The sequence below is a fragment of the Acinonyx jubatus genome, chromosome C2 (assembly GCF_027475565.1).
Source record: "Acinonyx jubatus isolate Ajub_Pintada_27869175 chromosome C2, VMU_Ajub_asm_v1.0, whole genome shotgun sequence".
NCBI classification, from domain to species: Eukaryota; Metazoa; Chordata; class Mammalia; order Carnivora; family Felidae; genus Acinonyx; species Acinonyx jubatus.
Genome location: NC_069384.1, coordinates 67,348,967 through 67,371,358, shown reverse-complemented (window position 1 = coordinate 67,371,358; position 22,392 = coordinate 67,348,967). Strand labels below are relative to the sequence as shown.

Below are 22,392 nucleotides of genomic sequence, written 5' to 3'. Positions count from 1 at the left end.
CCATCTCACACAGGTGTGAGGAAACAGACAAGAAGAAGTCATCCTTCTCTCATTTTCCAGACCTAGAGTAAGGTAGTGGTGGTAGGAAAGGAAGAGAGGAGGGGTTAGGAGCAAAGGGTGTTCGAGAGGAATGGAACCCTAGGGGCCCCTAGTCCCTGCAGAGGTTTGTCACAGTCATCTTTGGAATCACTCACCTGCTGGTCCCAGGACCCCACCTCCAGTGGAAGGGGTTCTGATTTGTCCCCACCTCCAGCAGGGAATCCCTGATCTAGTCCAACCTTTTATTTCACAGATAACGACTGTCACCAAGGAGGTCTATCGGTGGGTTAGGGACCTGTGAGGGATGTGATGTCAATAAGGCTTGGTGGGTGACACGTTGGATGGGCCAGGAAAGGAGGGAGGTGGGAGCTGATTCAGAGTGTCTGAGTCAAGCTCCAGAGGAAGTGTTGTGCTGCCCCATATTAGAAGTTTTAGGGAACCAAAACTAGTCTGGGTTTGTGAGTTCGAGCCCCAAATCTGACTCTGAGCTGACAGCGCAAAGCCTACTTGGGATTTTCTGGCTCCCTCTCTCTCTGCCCCTCTCCTACTCTCTTCCCCACTCCCCACCTCAAAATAAATAAACTTTAAAAAAAATAAAAAGTTTTTGAGGTTTTTATTGAATGGGTGATATTAAACATTTAATAGTCAAAAGTGAAAATAATATAAAAAGGTGTATATATTGGGACACCTGGGTGGCTCAGTCAATTAAGTGTCCGACTTTGGCTCAGCTCATGATCTGATGGTCTGTGAGTTTGAGCCCTGCATCGAGCTCTGTGCTGACCTCTCAGAGCTTGGAGCCTGCTTTGGATTCTGTGTCTCCTGCTCTCTCTCCCTCTCTCTCTCTCTCTCTCCCCCCTCATCCCCCACTAGTGCTCTGTCTCTCAAACATAAATAAATGTAAAAAAAATTTTTAAGGTATATATTAAGGAGCATCTGTCATGATTTTGCTATTTATAGGTAGCCTGATTTAAAATTAGTTTGGGTTTATTTTTCCAGTGTCTGTTAATGCTCATACCAGCAATTATAAATATGTATTCTCATTTCCACCTTCTTTTTTACACAAAAGGTATCAAGCTAATACCCTGTTCTGCATCGGGTTTTTTCCAGTCACTATACCTGGAGATTTCTCCATATCGAAATCTAGGGAAAAATCCCCATTCTTTTCTAGAGCTGTGTAGTATTCCATTACACAAATACACCCTCGCGTATTCAAGCAGTCTCCAGTTGCTAGGTGTTTGGTTGTTTCCTGTCTTCTGTTACTTCAAAGAATGCCCCCAAGGAGTAATTTTGTGCATAAATCACCTGGCACATGTACAGGTGCCTGTTTAGTCTATTTTTGCTTCTCAACTATCTCTGGTGAAGGAGCAGGTTTTACATTTCAATTTATAATCTGTCGCAGATGGATACTTACATAAAATTCAATAAAAGTGAATTACTGGAGAAGTGAATTGACAAAAAAACTATGAAAAATACAAGCCTCCAAATTTTATTAGATCCAATAGACATAAAAATTACTCTGTCACATTACTATAAAGATTTTTAAACACTCTCAAGTTTCTGCATTTATCTTACCACGAAGTTGTCACAGTTTGTGGATTTGACACTGATCTGCGGACCGCACTTTGAGTAGCACTGGTTAAGACTCCCAGAAATTAGATCAAAAGGTACATGCCTCTGTCGTTTTGCCAGATTCCTCTCCATAGGGCTTGTACCATTGTTGCACGATGGTATATGAGAGTGCCCCCTTCCCCACAGCCTCGCTGAGAGTGTCATCTGTCTTGGAATTTTGCTAAACTCATAGGTGAACAGTAGTAGCTCAGTCTAGGTTTTAATCTGCATTGTTCTTATTGTGAGTGAAAATAGCGTCTTAATTAATTAAAGTATTTATTTATTTACAGAGAGAGAGAGAGAGAACGCATGCACACATGCACAAGCAGTGGAGGGGCAGAGAGAGGGGGACAGAGAGAATCTTAAGCAGGCTCCATCCGCACCGAACTGGCTGCAGGGCTAGATCTCATGACTCTGAGATCATGACCTGAGCTAAAATCAAGAGTCAGATGCTTGAGGCACCTGGGTGGCTCAGTGCCTTGAGTGTCTGACTTCAACTCAGGTCATGATCTCGTGGTTTGTGGGTTCGAGCCCCTCGTTGGGCTCTGTGTTGGCAGCTCAGAGCCTGGAGCCTGCTTCAGATTCTGTGTCTCCTTCTCTCTGCCTCTCCCCCACTCACACTGTGTCTCTCTCTCTCAAAAATAAATAAATGTTACAAAAAAAAAAGAGTCGGATACTTAACAACTGAGCCACCCAGGTGCTCCAGTGTCATTCATATCTTTAAGCCCTATTTGTACATATATTCTTTGCCTATTTTGTACTGTATTATTGACCTTTTTCCTCTTGATTCCCAGGAATTATTTATACATTAGGAATATTAGCCCCTTGTCTGTGATATGTAATGCAAATATTTTTTTCCAGTTTGTCATTTGCCTTTTGATTTTGTTTGGTGTTTGCTTGGGGGGGGCATGCAGAAGTTTGAAGTTTTATGTAGTTAAATATGTCAATCTTTTCTTTAATAGCTTCTGGATTTTGAGTCCCGGTTCTTTATTCCAAAATTATAAAGAATTCTGCCTGCATTTTCTTCTAGTATTTTTATGGTTTTATTCTTAACACCTAAATCTTTTATCCAGTTGGAATTTTTCCTAGTACAAGGTGTAGGTTATGGATCCAAATTTATCTTTTTACAAATGGCTACCCACGTGTCCTAGCTCCACTTATTAAGATCCCTAGATACCACCTTTATCATTAAAACTAATTTTACGCCATTTGGGATCATAATAGAAAAAGCTCTATAATTTGTCAGTTTTATCCAGAATACCATTGCAAGGGAAATTAGCTCTCCAGATATGATCTATAACTCTGTGTTACTAGAGCAGACTAAACTATAAGTAACATAGGTAAAATGTAAATGTATTTAAACAAGCAAACACAGCCCGTGGGCCTGCCAACAACCATGGAGGAAACTGGGAGAAGTGGGCTTTGCTGAGGGAGCTCGTGGTGAGAGTCAATGTTTGCATTGCAGACCTTACCTGCCTGCCTCCGGAGCTAGGACTGCAGAGGGGCCCAACAATGGTGTTCCTGGGACCCCTGGCTGTCACCCTGTTGCCGCCCAGCCTCACATTGCTGGTGTTCCACCTGTCCAGCTCCCAGGATGTCATCACTGAACCTAGCAGTGAGCAGCAGCTGTGCACCCTGAGGGAACACCCCACTGTGGCCTTTGCAGGTGAGAGCCACTTCCCACTCGGTCCTTTTTGCAATGGCTGTGCCTTGAAGGACTTAGTCTGAACTCAGCAGGGTCTCTTTGATGTTGGAAGTCCTGGGATGTTCCCCTAGGGATAAATGTTAGAAGGATGAGTAGCCATGGGCTGGAGGGGTCTGATTTTAGTCTCCAATTTATTTAAGCCTTCCATCCATGTTTACCTGGAGGAGGAGGGTGCCTTGCTCTGGCATTCCTGCTAGGAGGAGGGGTTGCGGGTACTTTGGGTAGAGTGGACAGGGGTTCATTGGCCATCTCAGCTCTAGCTCTTCTGGAAGCATGAGTATTTCTTAGCTTCGTTGGGGGGCCAGAATGAAGATGACTCACTCCTTAGGAGGTGCCTGGAGATCTCTGGAAGGCTTCCTTCTGCTCGAAGACAGTTGCAGATATCTGTCTTCAGGGCCCTGGGAACCCACAGGGAAACGGGTCCTTGGTGACTGATAACTCCCTCTGTCTATCAAGGGAGGGCATGAGAGTGTCCTGTTAAAGTGTTTCCCAAACTGGGATTTGTGACTCACTGGGCGTATTCTGAGAGGCCTATAAATTCTCAATAAGGGTTTCTAAAATTAATACATACAGTTGATGATTATCGAAAACCAAAACAAAACATAAATACCAGAACATGCGGGATGTTCTCCCATGACCTGTTGGCCAGTTTGGGGCTCCCTGGTGGTGCCACATCAGCACTTCCAAATCCGTCACCTGCATGGCAGCTCACACTGGGATCTGCGGATGTAGCTTCAGAGGTCCCCAGGTTCTTAAGTCTAATAGACACCTGCCCTATTTCCTCATCACAAGTACCCTGGCAAGGAGGCAAGGCAAGGACTGTCACCTCCCTTTACAAATGGGAGGGCTGAGGTGTAGAGGGTGGGAGAGACTTGTCAGAGGCAGGCCTTCACGTTGGGCACCCAGTGCTCTTTCTACTCCCCGTTGCAGAGCGATCAGGGCTCCACCTTCTAGGTGCCACGGGCAGGAGGGTGAGGAGCCATCCTCAGGATTCCACACAGCTAATCGAGAGGGCAGAGATGGAAACCAGAGCAGAAAAATAAATGCCCGAGTGCGAGGCTGGCATGGGATTTGGGGGATAGGAGGGGTGGTATGGATAGGTGTTGGGGTTAGCAAGGTGGGGAGGCTGGGGCGGCTGGGAAGTGTGGGATTCCCAGCTGTGGGCTGGCTCCTGCCTCCGGGAGGAGAATTTGCAGCTGTCTTCTCAGTGGTGTCTTGTTTGAGCTGGGATCCAAGGCTTTGAAGGCTTAAGTGGATTAAAGTAAATTAGCAATGTCCTTAAGCCTACAAAACACGCGTACACTCTCAGACTTCTGATAGCTCCCAGCGTGCTGGTGGCTGTCACTGAAGGGAAGGACCAAGTGCGGGACAGAAGGAGCGGGACTCTCAGGGCTATCGTCATCTTGGATGCCCCATGGCAACTCCTAATGAACCATTTCCTCTGAGGGGCTTTGCTGAAGGCCACTGTTGGCCTGGTGGATTCTTGGGGCAGGTACAACGGAAGGAGAGCAAGAGAATTTCTGTCCCCCAGCCAGGCTGGTCTATACTGGAGCAAACTAGATAGGAGGGTAGGGGTAATGAAGAGGTGGAATATGTGTTCCTTGAATGCCTGGCTTCATTCCCACCATTTTTTATCTTAAGGTGTATATTACTTGAATGAAATAACCTCCTTCCCCACCCTCTTTCAGAATGGAGGAATGAGGCTCAGATTGTCATGGAGTAACTAAAGAATCCCCTTAGCCCCAGCAAGCAGAGATGTCCATCATCCTAGACTGACAGCCCTAGAGTGTGGCATCATCTCTACTTTTCCTCCCCAGCCCTCCTGGCCTCCCCTCCACCCACCTGGGTCTCCGTTCTGACAGCTTTGGATTTTCCTATCCATTCACCAAATTGTTATTGGGCCCTACTTGAACCAAGGACAGGGCTAGATGCTGTGGGACTTCAGAGGTAAGAGTTTCCTCTGGGTACTCGAGTATCTCTTGTTGTTCCTTAAAGATCACTCCCTTTGGTCTGCCAGTGCAGTTGGTCCTGCACTAGGACTGGTCCTCTTGTCTCCCCACACCCTTTAGTACTGGTGAGCACACACCAGGGACTCAATTAATGTTGGGAACTGTGTTCTGGGTGATGCTGCCTTTCCAGAGAGTTTGCCATATAACCCAGCCCAGTGCCAACCGCCAGCTTCCAGGATCCCCTCAGATGTTACATTTTATTTCTGACTGATCAGTAGGCTTCCAACTCTGTAGCTGTGAGTTGCCTTCTCCCCTGACACCTGGCTGATCTGTGAATAACCCCTAAATACCCTAGAGGACCTGCCAGTTGCAGAGTCTGGCAGGCGTTTTTCCATCTTGTAAGGTTAAATTTTCTCCTTCTTTTAAGGGGTGCCCACCTGTGTCTCTCTTTGGCCTGCACGTTATTCCTTCTGCCACGGCATGGAATTTCTAGGAGGCAGGGAGAAGCCAGGATGGAGTTAACACTGACAGTGGTTAATCCACAAACTGGGTAATTGAATTGACTATAATTAAAATCACAGGCGCGTCATGGAGAATGTCATTTTTCTCTTAAAGTCGCCGTCCAAAGCCTTCCCTGCACACGGAGTTCAGAACGTGCTTGGTGTTTTAAAGACAGGTTTCCCTCTGGTCCTGTTTGCCTGTTTAATAAGAGGAAGCTGGCTCCTTTCCCAAGACAGCTCCCCCAGGATCAGCGTGCTGCACCCGCCTGCCTCTCTCCCCCCTCGCCCCTTTCCCCTTGCCCTTGTCAGTTACAAGAAACTGGAAGCGGCCGTCACCCTCCACTCCTTCCTCTGCCCCTGCCTCCCATTGTCTTCACATCTCCTACCCTGTTTCGTCTTCCTTTCCCTTCCCTGCCCCAGGAAAGGGCCTGAGTGAAGACTGAGCTGAGAAGTCCCCACATGGAGTTTCTCCTGGTTTGCTGCACACCAGTCATGCCACCCCTTCCCCTGTTCAGCTGCCCACATCTGGAAGACCCCTGTCGGAGGGGACAAAAGGAACTAAAGGGTGACCCAGTTGCTACCGTTGGGGAGCACTCATCTGATGGTGACAGGCAAGCCCTCCATATCTTCCCCACCCCCACCACAGAAAACAGGCTTGAGCACATTCAGAGTGACAAAGAAATACACTGTGAACAGAATAGACAAGGTAGAGAGAATATGGAGCAAAATAAAATCAGGGTGGAGAGATTGTGATCCAGGAAGTCTTCCTGGAGGAGAGTCCTTGGCTTAGTCTATAAAGTAGTATACTATTCTACCAGGATTTCTGAGTGTGGCCCTGAGGTCAACTAAAAATCCAGCTTACCCGACTCCTGATCCACTTCTTATACCGATATTGCCCAAATGCCATTGCAACTTCATGGTAATTCTTGCTAACCTATAGTCCCCTGCTGAGGACAGAGGCAGACCCAAGGGGTTTGTTACATTTTGCTGTAGAATTTCTTTCTTCTTCTTTTTTTTAATCATGCATATCACAGTTTTCTGAAAAACATCCAACTCACAAAACCTCAAGTTCTCCAGGGAGCGATTAAGTGTTTGCTTGTCGTGCAGAAATGAAGGGCTGCTTTTACTCTGTAGTGGAGGGATAATGAGCAATGATTTATTTCCCCTGGATTACACACACACACACACACACACACACACACACACACACACATGCACGCACACACTTCTCTGGGCCTTCTGTGAGCCAGTTGCTAATAGACTGTGGGGAGAAAGCACCGGACCTCACATTCCCCCCTCATCTTTTTCTCCATTGGCATGAAAGTTCTCTGCCCCATGGTTCTCTGGCTCTCTCGTTATTGGTCAGTTCCCTCCCATCTATGAGGCAGAGGCTGAGGAGTGCTATTAAGGGGTTCTGGACCAGGACGGGAGAAGTGGGTCTCCAGTGGAAGGGAAAGAGGGAAAGTCAGCGTACCCTGACGTACCATCCCCAGGCGTACCTTCCACAGACCACTGCCCCATCCATCCAGAGGGCTGTGAGATCTCCTCTCTGCCCACCAATCTCCATGGAAGACTTTGGCCTCGGCTGGGAAGCTCCTTCGTTGGAGACAGGGATAGACAGGGATAAACCCACCTTCTGTTTCCCACCTCCACGGAAGCTTGTTTGAAAACTTGGTTCTTCTTGTACAGATGGGAATTGTGGATTGATCCTGCATTTACTCAATTCCTTCCAGGTGCTGGACACAGCCTAGAGATCTAAGAAGCAAGGGCTTCCCTACCCCCCAGGGAAAACAATGGGGATATACACCCAGCAATATGGGGGCTTTGATGGCAGTAAAGTAGAGGCCTCACCCAGGCTTTCGGGAGTCAGGGAAGGCTTCTTGGAGGAGGTAGGGTGGGGATGGGGCTGAACAGGAACTGTTCCACTGAGGGAGAACAGAAAGGCAAAGTTTGCAGGCTCTGGTGGGATAGATCTGCACAGTGTTCTAGTTTAGTATGGCTGGAGCAGTAGTTTGAGGGGAAATGTAAAATATGAAGTATGATTCTTTCTGTGGCACTAAATAATTAATGTGCCAGGCATCCAAACTGGGAAGACAGTGCAGAGCCCAAAGGCCTTCATAAGAGTTGAGACTTTTTCTGGGGTCAACTGGGAGCTATTAAAGGGTTCTAAGCTGCAGAGCGACAAAACCAGATATGCATTTTAGAAAGATCGCTCTGGTTCCTATGTAGGAAATGGACCAACCAGAGGGGCAGGAGTGGAGGCCAGGTTAGATAGGATGCTTCTGGCACCAGGCCAGGCAAGAGATGATACTAGCTTGGATGGGGGTAGGGTACAGAGGGCAAAAGGGATGGATTTCTTGGAAGTGGGACAGATAAGATTTCTGAGTGTTTTTAAGTGCTGGTGAGGGTTTAGGGGAGGTTTAGGGGAGGTTTAGGGGATGATTACAGTTTTCCCTTTGGGCAGCTAGGGGTTAGGTGGAGCCCTTCTCTGAGATAGCGGACATAGCAGGAACAGTGGTGACACCCCCACCCCATCTCTCCCAGCTGGCTGCTCACAGAGGGGGCAAATGGAACCCAGGTGTAGGGAGTGCCAAGACTGCTTCCACCTCACCGCTCGCTGATGTTAGCCCTTTCATTGTGGGGTCCAGTGCTGGCACAGCTGGTCCAACAGTAACTGGAATGCCTGCTTCTCCCTCCACCAGATCTGAAGCCGTGGGTCTTCAACTTCACCTACCCTGGAGCCCGAGACTTCTCCCAGCTTGCTCTGGATCCCTCCAGGAACCAGCTCATCGTGGGAGCCAGGTAACGAGGTGCAGGAGGGTTGGTGCCACGAGGGGTAGTGTGCTTAGGATTGGATGGAGGGAATGTCATTTGGGATGAGCCCGCTATGGGCAGGCCCTCATCCTGGGCCCATGTTCCTCTCTGCCAGGCCCTCTCTGTATCTGAATGTCTGTCTCCCACAAGAGGAAGCATTAGTTGGAGCAAGGCGGGGAGGAGGGTGACCTCTAGACCCCCAGATTCCGTGGCTGGTAGTTTGCAAGAGCAGGAACATCTGCTGGCCACCTTCTACCCCGCGTCCCTACCCTGCTTCCTGGACTGCCCAGGCAAAGTCCTCCCTGAGAGCTCCAAGCAGGGAAGGTGCCCAAGAGCCCCCTGCTGGCTGGCTGGCCGCCTGCACCTGGGATGCTGGACTCAGGCCATGGCCTTCTTGTATGAAGCACCTCACTTCCCTCCCTGTTGCCTAATCTTGTTTAGCCTCACTATTCTGGCTCTAGGGAGGGCTTGTGGAGACCTTACAAAATTGTAGACTCTTAGCTCTAGTAGAGAAGGGGAGCTTAGAGATGGTTTATTCCAGTGGGTCTCAGAGAGTGATCCCTGGACCAGCGGTACCAACAGCACCAGGAACTTGTTAGAAATGTAAATTCTTGGCCCTACCCCAGGCCTGCTGAATCAGAAACCCTGGGGGTGGGGCCCAGCAATGTGTTTTAGCAAGCCCTCCAGGTGAGTCTGAGGACTCCTAGGTTTGAAAATCACTAGTCTAATCTAACTGCCTTCAATTTCAACATGAGGAGGCAAGGGACAGGAGAGGGGAATTGACCTTCCCAAGATCCCATTGAACAAGACCACAACAGAGGATGGGGCTAGAACTCCTGTCTCCTTACCTCTGGGCTAGAGTTTTTTTCTGCCAGTCCCTTATCACCTTCGACTGCACTGGTGTTTTTCAGAAGCTCTCCACCCCAGATGTTCAGATTCAGCAGGTCTGAAGGTGGGGGAGGGTGGCCACTAGGTTGGGCAACCCCAGGCTATCCTGCGTGGCTTACCAACTTTGACCTTCAGGTTTTCCAGAGTGTACCCACCCCCTATTTACATTATGAAAAGGAAGCAAGCCAAGCAGAGCTCTGGACAAAGACCAGAGGAGCTGCACTGCTCTTAGGATACTGACCTCTGAACCATCTGTAAAGTCTGGCTTCCAGTCTTCTGTGTTGCCAACCTCTCGGGACTGTTGTGAAGCCAGGGCTGAAAGCATTTTTTTAATTAATTATTTTGCATCAGTGATATGAATGTGTCATGGTAAAACATTCAAAAAGTACAAAAGAATATACAATGAAAGACACACACACACACCAAACAGGACGCCTTCTTGGAGGCACATCCTGCGACGAGAATGTGTCCTCCCAGAGGTAATCTGTGCTTACGCAAATATACAAGGGTATGGGCTTTATTTTTCCCAGCAAATAAAATACCGTTAACCCTTGAACAACATGGGGGGTTAAGGGCACTGACCTCCCTCCCCTTCCGTGCAGTTGAAAATCTACCTATAACTTTTGGCTCCCCAAGCCTAACTACTCAAAGCCTACTGTTGGTTGGAAGCCTTACTGATAACATAAATGGTCGATGAACACGTATTTTGTATATGTATGATATAATGTGTTCTTACAACAAAATAAGCTAGGGAAAAAAGTGTTATTAAGAGAATCATAAGAAAGAGCAAACACATTTACAGTACGGTATTGAAAAGAAATCTGTGTGTAGAACAAACTGGAGTTGTTCAAGGGTCAGCTGTAATGGTTTTACTTTTTATTTTCAGATAATTATGGATTTCCATGCAGTTGTAGGAAGTCAGTCCACATACCCTTCACCCAGCTTCCCCCGGTGGTGACATCTTGCATAATGACAGTGCATTGCAGTTAGGAAGCTGACATTGAGACCATCCTTCTCCCTTATTCAGGTCCTGCCAGTCTCACAGATGTACTTCTTTAAACCCAAAAGGATACCACTGATGCCTCTGCTCTGAACCTTGTGGACACATTTTGAAAACTGCCGGTCTTTCTGTGCCAGCCATGTGCCAGGCACTATTTTATGTACCATATATGTAGTAAAGCATCTAAAGCATATAGTAAATCAGGCATGTAATAAATCACCTAACCTTCACATGAACGCCGGGCAGAGGGGTTCTGTAATTATCCCTACTGTATGGATTAGGAAACTGAAGCTCAGAAGGGTTAAGCTGCCTGCCTGTGTTCTCGCTGCTGTTTCGGACCCACTCTGGGGCTTCCCCACACAACAGGCATGTCTTTTCCTGGCGTTTTGAGCCTGGCTGTGCCCTCAGAGACAGGGGACAGTCAGGTAGGACATGGTGCCTTGCACCCCTCACAGCAAATGAAGTGGTTCCTCAGTTTCTTCTCCCCCGTTCTCTAGGGAGAGAGAACTTTCCTTCCTCCTGTCCTTCTGCCTGACATTCTCCCTCTTCTTTCTGACCCCCTAGGTCTCTGGAATTCAGCTGGGGATATTTTTTATTTATTTATACCCTGCCTTGTTCCATAGGGGATTTAGGAGCAGGTCAGGCTGAAGAGATTTCTCTCTGTTCTCGTCTCCCAGAGGAGCAGACTACGTTGCTGTGATAAACGATTTTTGATGGGATAAAAATTAATAAAGTGATGCAGTGTTTCCCCTAATTTTTAAAAGCTGTGAGCAGATGCCTCTGTTACCTGAGCAGACAGCTGGGGCAGAGTCCGAGTCCATCTGTTCTCAGGCCAGGAGGGAGGGGGTGGGGAAGCTCTGCAGGGCAGGGGGCTGGGGAGGGACAGCAGAGGCCTGCAGCCAAGGTCAATGGCGAGGCCTGTCCGGCCCCAGAACGGCAAAGAAGCTAAGCGGCGGCTGGGCCTGGAGCCAGAGCTGGGAACAAGAAGCCTCCAAGCTGAAGTGTCTCCTTCAGGCCCCTGGATTCATTCAACAGGGACCCCTCCACCCCCCATCTCCTCCTGGCCCACTCCACAGCGTTTCCCTTCAATTCTCTTCTCAGTACAGCCGAGGTAGGCCAGAATGTTCTAATGCAATTATTCCTAAAAACCTCAGGAACCAAAAGGGGAATGGCTAAAAGAAAATGTTAGAAGGAGAGAAAAAAAATTCTTAGGGAAAACCAAGACTTTACATCTGTTTGATATTAATAAAGCCTTTTAACATGCACCACACCATCCCCTGTCTCCACAGTCCTGTGAAATGAGAAAGACGGCGTTAGTTTCTCCATTTTACAGACACAGACACTGAGGCCCCCACAATGTCCCCAGAAAGTAGCCAAGCTGGGATTCTCCCTGCCTCCGCTGCAGGGTCTACTCTGTGAGCCTGCAGCCACTTTTGTGTGGCGTGTTGACTGTGGCCCTGTCCCCCTCCAAGTCTGTGCATAGTGATAGTGGGCTTGTGGCTCCAGAGTCCAGGCAAAGCAATTTCCTCAGTGTCCGACGCTGTGAGTACTCGATGGGTGACTAACTGAGGTAGTAGTATCATTATCACTGCTATTTAAGGCCTTTTTAAAAATTACGACTATATTATTTTTAGAGCATTTCTAGGCTGACAGCAGACTTGATAAGAAGGTACACATGTTTCCCATGTGTCTCCTGCTCCCATAGCCTCCACCACAAGAGGGTACATTTGTTGTCGTTGAAGAACTGCATTGACATATACATCATTATCACCCCACATCTATAGTTTATATTATGGTCTCTTAGTGTTGTACATTCTGGGAGTTCGGACAAAGGTATAATGACATGTATCCAGTGTTACAGCGTCATACAGAGGAGGTTCACTGCCCTAAAAATCCTGTGCTCCACCTGTTCATCCTCCCTCCCCTCAACCACTGATCTCTTACTGTCTCCATAGTTTTGCCTTTCCCAAAATGTCATATAATTGGAATCATACAGTGTGTAGCCTTTTCAGATTGGCTTCTTTCACTTAGTATTATGCATCTAAGTTTCCTCCATGTCTTTTCATGACTTGATAGCTCATTTCCTTTTTGCTCTGAATAATATTCTATTATCTGGATACACCACAGTGTATTTATCCATTCACCTGCTGAAAGGCTTCTTGGTTGCTTCCAAGTTTGAGCAATTGTGAATAATGCTGCTATAAACATCCATGTGCAGGTTTTTGTGTGGACACGTTTCTTTATTTAAGGTTTTTGAGCAGGAGGCTAATGTGATGAAAACAGTATTTGAGGCAGATGAGGCTGGCAGCCGCATGTGGGCTGGGGGGGCGCAGGAGAGGAATCGTGGGGGCGCTGAGGGGGCCACTGGAGCAAAAGCGGATAGGGTGATCCAGGGAGGGGATCGTGGGAAGGTCAGATCCAGAGTCACCGCAGGCAGGGGCTGCGGGAGATGAGGAGGCAGACAGGACTCCGGGGGCCCCAGGCATGGTGTTAGGAGAGATGGCTGGTCTGTCTGAGGAGGGGAGTCAGACAGGAGTGGGTCTGGGTGGAAGGAAGGAGATGGTGTGTTTAGGCTCCTGCAGGAGCTCCATGAGGCATCACGTTTAACAGAAGTGGGCTCTCTGGCTGGGAGGAAGGTGGTGGGGCTGCTCCCTGGACCTGCCAGGACAGCCAGGGGGCAGGGATGGTGTGGGCTTCAGGAGTAGACAGGTCTGGGCGTGAATCCCAACTCCTTCACTTACTGTCTATGACTTGGCCAACCTGTTTCCTCATCTGTAAATGCAGTTTTCCCTCTCCACTCATGGAGTTTCTGTGAGGGTTAACAGAGCCAATGGAGATAAAACTCTCCCAGGGGGTTGACCCACCACAGGCCCTCTGCAGTCTGCACCCTGTCCTGGCACCTTATGAAGCTGGAGCCGGGAAGCTGCTTCCTGGGGACCTGCCTGCAGAACCAGCTTGATTTATGATTCTTGTCTCTGTTTTCACAGGAACTACCTCTTCAGACTCAGCCTTGCCAATGTTTCCCTCCTTCAGGTACATTTGCCTCCCTTCCCTTCCCTTTCTTTGTGATTTCCCCGGTATTTGGGAGCTGGGGCTGGGGTAGCACAGGGAGCAAGGTTCAGAATTCAGCCCCTATGGTTGAAAACAGGAGCCCCATGCTCTTTTCACTGGCCGTGGACTCACGCCGGCTTCCAGGTCTAACAGCCAGGAAGGTATTTGGAAGTGAGGGTCACCCACATAAACATGGAGGCACACATGGGGCTCCTGCATTGTGCAGGGGAACTGCTGACAAGGGGAGAGAAGGAGCACCCAAGTGAGAATGACCAACTGGCCTTGTGTGCCTGAGACTGAGGGGTCTCAGGATGCAGGACTCTAGGTGCTAAATCTGGGAGAGGATTGGGCAAACTGGACTGGTTGGTCATTCTAAGTCTTACAGAAAGGACTGAGTTTTGGCCTCAAGAGAAAGGGTATCCCTGGTTCCTTTTTTAGCTTGGCCTGAGTGATCCCATTCTAACTCAGCGTTTTCACTGGACTGTGATTGATTTATTATCTGCTGCCAAGAAGGACTCCCCAAGCATAATTCCCTAAGTGCTCTAGGAGGCATTTTAATGGGACTCCTTGATCCAGAACATTTATCCCAGATTGAGAAACAGATGCCAAACCATCTCTGCAGAGGCGGAACTTTCTAGATGAAAGAAGTCCATCTTTTCCTCAATGAGGGGAAAGCCTCCGTTCTTGTGTCTAGGAGGCTTGAGTATTTGTTGTGCATCAGATCTGAGCTGGGGGAGGAGGGGTTGTAAGACAAGCAGAGTCTCTGACCTCTAGGGCTCACTGTATAGCCAAGAAAAGATGGTGAGTGATGCATCTAACCTAATTACAGAATGGTTAAAGGACGCAGTCAGGTGCTGGACGGTTTGGGGTACAGTTTCACTGCAAATGGCATTCGGGCAAGGGGACACCTCCTTGGTGAGCTGTTGTGACATTCTGGTCTGACCTTTTCTAGCTGCACCTGGGTGTATACCCCCATGGGCCATTGCAGCTGACTGCCCGAGGGGAGGTATAAGGGAGCAGAAAAGGTCTGACCATCAGAAGGGAGGAACTAGGGCAAATAGAAAGGAAACACCATTCATTCATTTATGGCTCCATCTATCCTTCAGTCCTTACCCTTACCAGCCAAGCTGCCATCCATTCATCCAACTACCCATCCAATTAACATTTATTGAGTACCTACAGAAGGCTGGGTCTGGTTGGAGGCATGGTACTAGGCATTTGAGATCCAAAGTTGAATAAGGCTTAGTCCCTGGCCTCGAGGAATAAGCAGATGAGATCACAAAGGATTCCCTGTCCTGGATGGAATTTCTGTGGCATGATCTCGGGGCCTGGGCTAGAGCAGCCTCAGTGACCTGCCAGCTTGGTCACAAGCAGCCCATCTAGAGCCTACTTACCAATTGACATCCACAGAAAATGAAACCAAGTTGCCAAGCGCAGCAGGTCAGGACCTGGGGAAAGTGGGCGCAGAGGTGGTTCAAAGTGGGTGAAAGGAAGTGGACCCGGGCAGGGGTCCTACCCTGAGCTCAGGAAGTCGGCTTTTTGTTAGGTTCCCAAGGTCTGCAAGTGAAGATCTTCTAGGAGCAGTAAAGTGGTCCCAGAGAGAAAGAGAAACAGATGCCGTGCAAAGCATGCAGGGAGGGGTGAAGGCTAGGTTCAGTGGTGGCACTGGTGGCACCAGAGGCACTAGAAACCCATCAGGCTCAGCATGGTCTGCAAAGCCTTCTCGGAAAGCTGCCCTTGGCCTGGAGCTTGAAGGATGGGGATTTTCCAGGCAGCTCAGGAGGGGACACAGAGGTGTGAAATAGCACGGAGCACTGAGGGACCTGGTGGCAGGATCATTGGGTATGAGTGGGAAAAGGGTGGGAGATGAGGCCTGGGAAAAGAGAGAGACCACTTTGCACGTGGCCTGGTGTAGAGAATGGGTTAGTCAGGGGAGCCTGTTTGGAGGCCACTGCAATAGCTCAGGTGAGTGATGGGGAAAACTGAACTAAGGCAGGGGGTGGGGATGGAGAGAAGAGGAGGAAGATCTGCAGGTGATGGAAACACACAGGGTCACAACATCAAACAGCTCCAGGGCGCATCAGGCACACTGTCTTTTGCATGAAGGAGGAAGGGAAGTTAGCAGCTCTGGGGGGCTCGGCCAAAGGCTTGGCCCACGGTGGTGCCATCCAGGGCTCTGGCTTACAAAGCTGGGTAGCATAAATCAGGTTGGGAATGAAGCTAGCCTGGCTCTTGGCAGTAGTTCTGCCTTGGCTGCCCAGTAGAATCACCAGGAGAGATTTGAAAAACACTGATGCTTGGTCCCAACCTCAGAGATTCTGACTTGATCGGTCTGAGGTGCAGGTGGGCACTGGGAATTAAAAAAAAATTTTTTTTAAACGTTAATTTATTTTTGAGAGACAGAGAGAGACAGAGCATGAGCGAGGGAGGAGCAGAGAGAGAGGGAGACACAGAATCTGAAGCAGGCTCCAGGCTCTGAGCTGTCAGCAAAGAGCCTGATGTGGGACTTGAACTCACAAACTGTGAGGTCATGACCTGAGCTGAAATCGATGCTTAACCAACTGAGCCACCCAGGCGCCCCGGCACTGGGATTTTTTAAAGCCCCCAGGTGCTTACAGCACGCAGCCAAATTTAGGAACCGCTGCTTTGGATGTCAATGCCTTTTCTGTAGGTGCTGCCTGCCTGGTTTGGCTTCTGACAGTTGGCCCACAGTTCCCGGGTCCCATACCTTATCAGATGTTAGGGCTCTCTGGCTTGATGATGAGGCCTGACACTTGGTTCATCCCTCTCTGTGTTGAGCTGGCCTCTGCCGTGGGAAGATATCTTATGCTAACCCCATAACACGCACTTGGAGCAACGGCTCAGCTGCAGGGGCTTCTCTGAAGGTTGCTGCCAACCAGCCACAGGTACACTAGGAATTGGTTTCACCACCTTCCCAAGATGTCTCTTTGGGGCCTGATCTCAGGAGTCTAGACTAGATTTTCCATGACAGAATAAGGAGAGGATTTCATGTCCACATCCCTACCATAGTGGACTACCTACGATCTGACCACAAAGGGGAAAGAAAGGGAGAGAAGTTAGAGTGGGCTGTCCAGAATTCCTGGGCAGACTGGAGGTGAACCCCCGGCTCAGGTCCCCTGGTCTGTCATCTGGCCTGGTGAGAAAGCCTTGACTTTTGACCACAGAAGCCTGGCCTCCGCAAGTGCCCTTCCATTGCCCTATTTGGGGCTTTGGGGTTCCTGCTCATAAGCTTTCAGTCCTCAGCATCTGCTATCACAATTGCTTACAGAAACCAAGTGCTAACCAAGAGCTGACCACCAGTGTCAGGAGGAGGTAGGACCCAGCCCTCCAAGCCAGCTTCCTCTACTGTCCATACTTCCTGGGGGTGCAAGGCGGTAACTCTAAGTTACAGCCAAATGATCCACTGACTCCAAGGAAGGATTTAACAATGCTTTATTGATACCTTAAGTAATTAACATCCCTTAAAAAACTCTAAATACAAACAGTTTATGCAAACCAGTGTCCATTAAAAGGACTTCTAAGTGCCTAACCCCTATTAAACAGTTTATGTGAACTACTATTCCTTCAGGAAAATCTAAATACCCAGCCTCCTTCCCAATTCTCCAAGCACAAGAGGTGAGATACAGGTAGCAGCACAGAGGGCAGTGCATGAGCGCGTGCATACCTGTGTGTGTGTGTGTGTGTGTGTGTGTGTGTGTGTGTGTGTGTGTGTTTACTGCTGCTTGCGGTCAGGAAGGGGAAATAAAATCAGCTCCTCTGTGATGGTTATTTATCAGTGTAACCTGAACTGGTTTGGAGAAAGAAAAGGTGGCGAGTGGTCAACAGTGTCAGGGGGTTGCTGTGTGATGAGCTATCCTGGATTTGGCAATTTTCTGGCCTTTGCCAGAGTAGTTCAGGGAATGATGTGTCTGGAGGCTTAATTGCAATGGATTCATGATCTTGGGCTGCTAGATGTCCTGGAAGTGCAGAAACACGGACTTTTTCTACATATACCCCATCAGGATACACATGGGGCTTTGTTGGGCCTTGGCATACAGTGAAGCTGATTCTGAGCTCTCTTCTAGTTATCTCTACATTCTCCAAGCTGGTCTGGCAGCTCTCAAGTTATTTGAAATCTAAACTCTCTGCTGAATGGTGGACCTAATGCTCAGAAAATGTTTTAATGATCAGCCATTGTCGCTGGTGTCCAAGGAAGTTGCTGGGTCTTCAAGGAGATTATCCAGGCCCTGGCCGTCTTGCCTGCTCTCTCCTGTAGCAGAAAACCATACAGTTACTCTGTTACTGGAGATTGCCATATTAGAATTTCTGGGACAGTGCTAGTTTAAAGCTTTATGCATGGCAGATTGATTGATCATACATGTATATCTCTACTCCTTCACAAAACCCCACTAAAAGGACAGTGAGGAATTTTAAAAGGTATAGGTCCACAATGACAGAGAGAACAAAAGAGACATCAATGGAGAAGAGATTAAACATATTTTAGGGAGATGGAAAGTGGATGGATAGTCATAATTGACTAGGCAGAACAGAACAGTTTACAGAGGAAAATATGGCAGAGAAGCAAACTGATCCCAGCCCCCAGAAGGGCTTAGAAGTTGGGATGTTGGGTATTGTGGAATGTGAAGATGAGGTATAAGGTGGGGGGGGGGGCAGTTGAAATTGTCTAAATTGAGAGATTGTAATCCAGGGATTCTTTCCCATCCTACACAGCAATCCCTTCATCCATTTCACCCCTTCCCCAACAAAGAGAGACTAAGTCCCTTACTCTAAAGAGCCAACTGGTGAGTCTCCAAATTTGGAGACTCCAAGAAAGCTGAAGGACACTAACGGGGTATGGTGCTAGAACAATGTTTCTCTTCTTTCTCTCTTTATGCAATTTATTTACTGAAGAAACTGGTCATTTGTCCAATAGCGTTTTCCACAGTCCAGATTTTGCTGATTGCAATCCAAGTGGTACATCTTAACATGTTCCACTATTCTCTGTATCATCTGTAAATTGATGCTAGATCTAAAGACTTTATTCAGTTTAGATTCCAGCAAGGTTACTTCATAAGTGTTTTATGTACTTTTTTTTAGGAGGTATGTTGTATATGATTTTCTCTGTGTTTTTTTTAAATGTTAGCAGCCATTGATGATTGTTTCCCAGATCCATTAATGTTGTGGGGGTTACATTGTATTAGTTGGACTTCTACAAAGAAAAACTTCTCATCTCCTATTTGGTTACCCAATGATAGAGTCGTATAGGAAAAGCAGGGTAAATGTTTGATACTCTTCCTTTATCTACCACCTTTCAAAGAATGAGCTGTTTTCCTAGTGTCTGTGATGATCAATTAATCTTATTCTTTTATTATTATTATTATTATTATTACAAACTCAGAATGGCTTTAAACACTATTGATGTGTCTCAGTCCATTGCACTTATCTTTCATGGCTATGCCATCTCTTCCAGGACAAAGCCTCTTCAGGTTGGTTCCTGGGTCCTTTGACATGATGGCCCTTTTGCCTTTGGTTGCATCCTTGCTATTTGGTGTGAAGAGATGCTCCAGGCTCACCTTGTACATTTCCTAACCTCAGACCCGGAGTCAGCCATTACTCTAAGATGCCGGTTCCTTTCAGTGGGAAATGGTTAGTTGATTTATTTTAAATACAAACAAATAGCCCCAAATCACTAGACATTTGAAAAAAAAGCCTATAAAGTGAAAGAGAAAGATCAAAACAAACAAGCAGAAGGAATGAAGAAAGGTGCAGGGACAATTAGAGAAATATAAGAAAACATCTTAAAAAGTAATTAGAAAAAACTCATTGAATCTTCTGATATATAAAAATATATTTTTAATATACTAAAAATGTGATTGGGGAAATAAAAATCGAATTGAAGAATATAAGATGAAGTTGAATAAAAATCTCCCTGAAATTAGAACAAGAAAAAAATAAGAAATCACGAACAGGAGAGAAATAACAGAATATTAGAGGATCAATGCACAACGGCCATCACTTGGTTGGATTCATAAGAGTTACAAAAAAGAGAACAGAGGAAAAGTTGAGGAAGAAATTAAGGATGAAATAACATAAGAAAATCTGCCAGCATGGAGGATGAGGCTTCACACTGAAAGGGCCGAGTGAGTTCCCAAAAAGGTCATGCACTAAGACACCTCAGTTGGAAAATTCAGGATATTGTAATGAAAGAGAAGATCCAAAAAGTTTCTAGAGCCTAAAGAAAAAGAAAAAACTAGAAAAGTTGGGGAATAAGAATTACATCAGACTTCTCAATCGCAACACTGGAATCTAGAAAACAGTGGGGGAATGAATGCCTTTAAAATTCTGAGTGAAAATTATTTTTAACCTAGAATTCTGTATCAAAGCTATCAATCAAGTATGGAGATAAAATGAATCAGACATGCAAAAATTTTTATCTTTTTTAAAAAAATTTTTAATGTTTATTTTGAGAGAGAGAGCGTGCACACCCCCATGCATGTGGGGGAGGGGCAGAGAGAAAGAGGGAGAGAGGGAATCCCAAGCAGACTCTGCACTGACAGTGCAGAGCCTATCGTGGGGCTCAATCTCATGAACCATGAGATCATGACCTGAGCCAATATCAAGAGTTTGATGTTTAACCCACTGAGCTACCCATGTGCTCCAATGAATTTTTAAAAATTGATCTATCATGTTCCTTTTCTTAGGAAGATAGTGGAGATGTGTTTTACCAAAATAAGCAAGTAAATCAAAAAATTGGGAGACACAGGATTCAGTGAAAAGGAGAGGAGAGAAGGTAAGTCCCAGGATAACAGACAAACAGGGAAGCCCCAGGAGCAACCAGTCCACAATGGGGCAGGAGGCTGGAGCCTAGGGGCAGAAGAAAGAGGATGGGACTGAATAGATGATCAGAACCATTTGTGTTTACATTTAATAAATGATATCGAGAAGGATTTGTAGCAGCTGTTGGACATTGACCAATAACTTGGTCATCATTCCTGGTATTCCGGTAACAGCACACATGAACATTTCAGGATCATATGAGGAGGGAATTTGAGTCCTGTTTTTTTTGGAAAACCTTCTGTGGATACCTTCTGGTAAGATCAAGAGAGTATCAGCATCCAAACTTGCAGAATGGGAACAATAGCTTGGAAGAAAACTCTGGAGACCAGAGTGGAATATTCTTTAAGAACTGTGGTATCACTGAAACCCTGAGTGGTTCAAAAAATGATACTCTAAAACAAGCAAACAAACAAAACAAATGAGCACTGACAATCAAAGAGAAAAGTGATTCAGAAGAGGTGAACTCTGAATTCAAAGAAGGTTTTGGAATAATTAATTTTGCTTACATTTTTCTTTGTTGTACTCATAAGATTGATAGGTGATAAAAATTGTAGGTCTCAGTAAGAGCATTTTGAATAAGTTTACATTAAAAATTTAAGCAATAAAGGATTTGATTGGCAGCATATTTTCTTTCTTGGTGTTTCATATTACAATCAATGGTGTCTTACATTCAGTGAAATCCAGGGTACTGACTGGTAGTAGTGAACAATTTTTATATATTCATAATAATGTAAATACTGATGATTTTAATTTAAAATTAAATAATTATATTAATATATTAAATTAGTTTAATATTACATAATTATAGTGGGAGGATGAGGAGAAGGGAAATGTATGTGTGCTTTAACGTGGGGGGAGAATGGGATGGGTGAGTGGGAAAAATCTTCACCCCCATTAACAGGAAGTAAGAAGAAAAAGTCTGAGTTTGATACATATTTTCAAGAAATTGGATTAAAAGACACACACACAGAGAAGCAGCTAAAAGCATTGAAAGAAGTTGTCCTTAGGAAATGGGATTGGGGCGGAGGAGGAGTGAGTTGTTGGGGTTTTTTTTAAATAATTTTTTCATATCCTCTAACTTTTTCAACTCTGTGCATCATTACTCTTTTTTTTATCATTACTTTGATATAAATAATTTTTTAAATAAAATAAAAATTTTAAAAATGACTCAAACAAGCCTGTTCTGTGCTGTTATCATTATAAATATACATATTCTTTACAGGCCATATGTTCTAACTTTGGGTTTGAGAAATCTATTCACTGTGAGAAGCTGCAGGATGTAACAGAGAGAGCTCAGCTCTGGTGTCTGCTGTCCGGGTTTGCATCTTGGGTCTGCTGCTTACTAGCTTTGTGACCTTGGGCAAGTTGCTCAACTTCTCTGAACTGTATTTTCCTCACCTCCTCACCTGTAAAATGAGCAGAAGTCTAAATGTTTTAGTGGCTGCAGTGAAGATCCAAGAGAGGTGTGTCAGTCCCTGGCACAAAGCCTGTCCGGGTGTCTGCTTTTCATTTGTACATTTGTACATTTGTACAACTGCCCCACCCACCCACCCAATGGAAATCTCACCCCCTTATGAGCAAGGCCCCTTTGCCCACCACCAGTACCCCCCCACACCCCAATAGCTATCCACTGTCCAGAGTCTTAAGCCTGGACATCTACAGTGTCTATGGGTCACTGCTCTTTTCTGGCCCCAAAGGCCCTGAAGTTGCTTGTTTATGTCCTTCTTCTCACATCAGGCTCAGCCAGGGAGCTGATGGGGTCTGGAGGGTGACAATGGCTCCATTGTTCCTGTCCAGATAAACCTCATGGCTCTGTGGCCAGATGCCAGGGTCATGGGCCCTTCTTCAAGGTCTGGGAGCAGAGGCCTGCCTGAGCTCCAGGCCCGGCATGGCAGGGTGAGCCCAGCCTGCTCAAAGGTCTGATGGAGGCATGACCAACTTGCCCCCCGGCTCCTGAATCCAGGGTCTGCTGGAGCCAGCCCTCCCTCTGCCCCACAAAGC

The 22,392-nt window shown here is 46.7% G+C and overlaps 1 protein-coding gene across 5 annotated transcripts in view; it reads left to right on the top strand.

Moving 5' to 3' along the window:
• Window positions 1–22,392, top strand: part of SEMA5B (semaphorin 5B) — a 117,268-nt gene that overhangs the window by 74,228 nt on the left and 20,648 nt on the right. For all 5 annotated transcript variants that reach the window (XM_053220945.1, XM_027061003.2, XM_053220944.1 and 2 more), the window contains exons 2-4: window positions 3,113–3,313; window positions 8,504–8,603; window positions 13,491–13,536. In XM_053220945.1, coding sequence (XP_053076920.1) covers window positions 3,160–3,313; window positions 8,504–8,603; window positions 13,491–13,536 — 300 coding nt within the window. In that variant the 5' untranslated portion in view covers window positions 3,113–3,159. The remainder of the gene's footprint in view (window positions 1–3,112; window positions 3,314–8,503; window positions 8,604–13,490; window positions 13,537–22,392) is intronic.